The sequence below is a fragment of the Fragaria vesca genome, linkage group LG3 (genome assembly GCF_000184155.1).
Source record: "Fragaria vesca subsp. vesca linkage group LG3, FraVesHawaii_1.0, whole genome shotgun sequence".
NCBI lineage: Eukaryota > Viridiplantae > Streptophyta > Magnoliopsida > Rosales > Rosaceae > Fragaria > Fragaria vesca.
Genome location: NC_020493.1, coordinates 26,238,028 through 26,242,071, shown reverse-complemented (window position 1 = coordinate 26,242,071; position 4,044 = coordinate 26,238,028). Strand labels below are relative to the sequence as shown.

At 39.0% G+C, this 4,044-nt stretch overlaps 1 protein-coding gene across 1 annotated transcript; it reads right to left on the bottom strand.

Moving 5' to 3' along the window:
- Nucleotides 1-447: 447 nt before the first annotated feature.
- LOC101307769 (probable carboxylesterase 15-like) lies at nucleotides 448-2,114 on the bottom strand. Its single transcript, XM_004295111.1, has 2 exons — nucleotides 1,357-2,114; nucleotides 448-1,083 (listed from the first exon to the last, which is right to left on the bottom strand). The coding sequence occupies exons 1-2, from the start codon at nucleotides 2,034-2,036 to the stop codon at nucleotides 777-779; spliced, it is 987 nt and encodes a 328-aa protein (XP_004295159.1). The 5' UTR covers nucleotides 2,037-2,114; the 3' UTR covers nucleotides 448-776.
- Nucleotides 2,115-4,044: the final 1,930 nt, after the last annotated feature.

Here is a 4,044-nt window from a genome sequence, read left to right as displayed (position 1 = left end):
AAAATTTCACCGTATTATTATGATCACTTGCAAAATATTCAAGTTTTATAGTCAATTCTTGAATGATCATGCATTTCTGATTTATTCTTTAATCATTGATTGATCTTTATTATCTTTACATATTGTAAACCCAAGCAAGGAAAAATTATCATCAAGCAAGGAGCTGAACAACAACTAAATGTCTGCAGTGTTTTATCTAACTCTTAGTAAGCTAAGACTGCGTTTTTGGTGAAAAACAATTAAACAAATATGAGCATTTTGTATAGTCAAAACTGGAGCCATATTTTTGATCATACTGCTCCAGATAAGTTGTTCTGCTTTGTGCACTTACAAGACATTTACTATTTTGGGTAGGACACAACACTAGATGTTTTGTTATATAGTGTTGTTGCTTTTGTAATACCTCCATTATTAGAATCATATGGATATGTGATATACAATGTATTGAAGTTCTATGAAGTACATATTAAAAACATTTCCATCAATCAACTGAATCATTAACTAGTTTTATAAATATACATCGCGCCAAGGCGCGGGTATAAACTCTAGTAATTTTGCTAAAGAAGCCATGAAATATATGATCTGAACAGTAAACTTCCCATGAAAACATTTCTATCTATCTTATTCAAACACTTCTTGCTAGTTTTGTATGTTCAACACTTCACCAGCTAGTGCCAATAGAAGACATATATGAAAATAAACACATCAGACATAACACACTAATTTTCATAAGCTGCAAGCATATCAAGAAATAACTGCAATACCCGCCCCCTGTTTCAGCTTGAATTTTCAGTAATGAAGCGTTTGACAATTAGCATGAGTGCTTTCGAAGCTTCGGAATCAGGATCTATAGTGAAGAAGCCGTGTTGCTTTCCTTCAAATTCGACATACTCAATCTTGTTCCCCCAATTTTTCAGCCTATTTGCATAGTCCGCAGCTCTGTCTTTCAAGAGATCACTTCCCCCAACTACCACTAAGATCGGATCAAACGGCACTTCTTCAAGGCTCCGACTAAATGGCCCGAACGGGTTCACAAGTGGGTGATCAGTGTTCTCACCCACTGGTATCGATAGCCTCCAAAACCTGTTCAAAATATTATTTTTATCAAGAAAAAGAGAAAGGAAACACAAAAATGGATTTCTCGATCAGTAGCATATGATTTTTTTAGTGCGTGCGACAATTAGGATCTTCAAATTTGTTCAGTATATTATATCGTAGAGATACATAGATTTTTCAGTGTTCGGTGGCTCTGTAGCATGCTATTGAAGTAATGAATATACCACATTTCAACCAATATAATTTAGTAGTAATAGAATAAATGACCACAAAATAATATAGGGAAAAGTAGGTTAAAACCTGTCAATGAGCTCCCAATTGAGGAATGCTTCTTTGGGTCCTTCAGCTTCTGACTTGCTCAGAATGGTTCCACCAAAGAAGGGAGCCAAGAGCACATAACCCTTGACCCGAACCGGAGCCAGCTCAGGCGAACCGGCCCCGAGTTGAACCGCCAAATTATGAGCAATGTTGCCGCCGGCCGAGTCACCAGAAATGAACACGTTACCAAAGTCAGCCACGTCAGTCAACCAAGTGTCCTCCGACGACAAGGCTTGGGCTTGAAGCCACTTAACGGCGGCGAAACCGTCGTCAATAGCAGCCGGGAGGCGGTGTTCGGGAGCCAGGCGGTAGTCCGGCGAGACAATAACTGCTTGGAGGCTGAGAGCGAGCTGGAAACAGTAGTTCTGGCAGTTGGGCCAGGCGCGTGAACCTATGCAGAAGCCACCGCCGTGGATGTAGTAGAATATTGGTAGCTTGGATTTGGAAGCCGCCGGCTTGTAGAGGCGGAGCTGAAGCTGGTTAGTGTGGTCGAACACTACGTCCTTCCAGGCGACGGAGCCGTCGTCGTGGACAGGGACGTCGAAGCTTGGCTTGGAGGAACGGACGATGGAGCCGTCGCTGTACACACGAAGAACGCCCCGGCATTCTTCGTAGGGCAAACTGCTAGTACTACTGGTGGTTTCAGTAGTAGTGCTTGACATGATTAATAATATTTGATGCTTCTGGTTTCAGTAGTTGCGGTGCTGTGATGAGTTATGACATATAGTGATATATGGAATAGGTGGAGTAGGTGGGTGTTCGGCTATTTGCATGTAGGTTTTGTCGTTTCGAATGGATATATTATGAAGTTGTTAGGAGTCCTTAGAGCAGTCCACCCTTACCCAAAAATCATTACCCACGCATTCAGCCACCTCAAAATGAACTCAAATGAAGACCCAACAAAAAAAAGCCAAGTCCACCCACAAAGTTTTTTTAACCTAGGTTTTGATTGGGTCTTTATCTGGGTCAGACCTATGATCTAAGCCTTCATTTTTGAAGACCCGGGCCTTCGTTTCCAACTCAGCCCAAAACGCGGGGCCCTGCAGACGTCACCCATGTTCAGCTGCCGCAAACATGAGGAGAAGATGCGTCAACCGTGTGCGTGAGATGCACGAACAGTGAGCAGCAGTCGCGTGAAGCCCAGCACGCCGGATGTTGTCATCTTGCGCGGAGTCCTAGCTAGACCTGTAAATGGACCGGATCTAGAGCGGATCGACTTAGATCCGGATCCGGATCCGTAATAGAAATTTTGGATCCGGATCCGACCCGTTACCCGCCGGATCTTGATAGCTAGATCAAAATCCGGATCCGACGGGTTAACGGATACCCGACCGTTAATCCGATCCGTTATAATAATAAATATTTCAAATTATAAATAATAATTTCTTAATTTTATCATAAATTTTCATAAAACACTAATGAAATATTATAAGAAAATAAAGGTTTACATCAAAAGTCGAATTACATGGCCAAAATACTCCTTGACAATAAACTAATATATTCAAAATACTAGACCGCTAATGTATTTAGCAAAGAGCATAAAAAGAATATAGATATTAGTTACCTTCAACTTCATAAAATGATAATATTTTAGATGCAATTTAGACGTTTAAGTTATCTAAATAATTATTATATTATTTAATATTTATCAATGATATTATATTTATAAAAATATTATTTAATTATTTTAAAATGGATCCGGGTCCTTAACGGATAAACGGGTCTAATTTTCGATCCAAACCCATTTAAAAATCACGGATCCGGAGCGGGTCCGGATCAAGATCCGGTCCATTTACAGGTCTAGTCCTAGCCCCCCACAAGCCGCGCGTCAACCCCAGAGCCGACCTTTTGAATTTTCAAACCCAACGGTCAGTTAATCTGCACCGTTGGTTTACTTCCCAAAAACAAATCTGACGGCCCTGGAAACCCTATCGTTGTAATCACAACGGTCAATTGTTTTTTTTTAATTAAATGAATTAAATTGAATGAAAAATGCTACAAAAAATCCCGTAAGAAAAATAATATAAAAAATATATATACAATTCCCTATAAATACATATCACCCTCCTCTTTCTTTTTCATCCCACACGCAAAATTTTTTCTAGGCTTGACCTGTCAATTTAAATCATGTAATAAATAAAATTAATTTTAATGTCATTTTTTAAAATTTATTTATTACTTTTTTTATAATTTCAATACGTTATTCATAATTTTAATAACACATAAAATGATAAAATCATTATTCACATTCAAAATATCTAATATAAAATTCAATAAACAGTCACTGCCACGTGGCGACCCAGAAACAGAAATCGTGGGTAAAAACTGTAACCCAAAATCATTGCCACGTGGGGACCCAGGTCTCACCCATAACCCAGACCTTTCCAACGAAGACCCAGAGGGTGGACTTGCTCTTAGTCACTGAAAACTGATTTTAGTGGCTCGTCCTGTGTTTTTGTCAGAATATGGCTATGTTTTTTTTTATTTCCATGAGAAAAATGAAGGAACATAGCTACCTCGAGGAAGCTTGCTATAACAACCTAATTTAAATAGGATATGGTTATTGTATACAGTGCAGTGAGTTGTGAGTCACTAGTGACAATGATCATAGCTAGGCTTTATATAATTACTTGATTAGATCAAATGAACACCAGCTGATTTGAAACATGT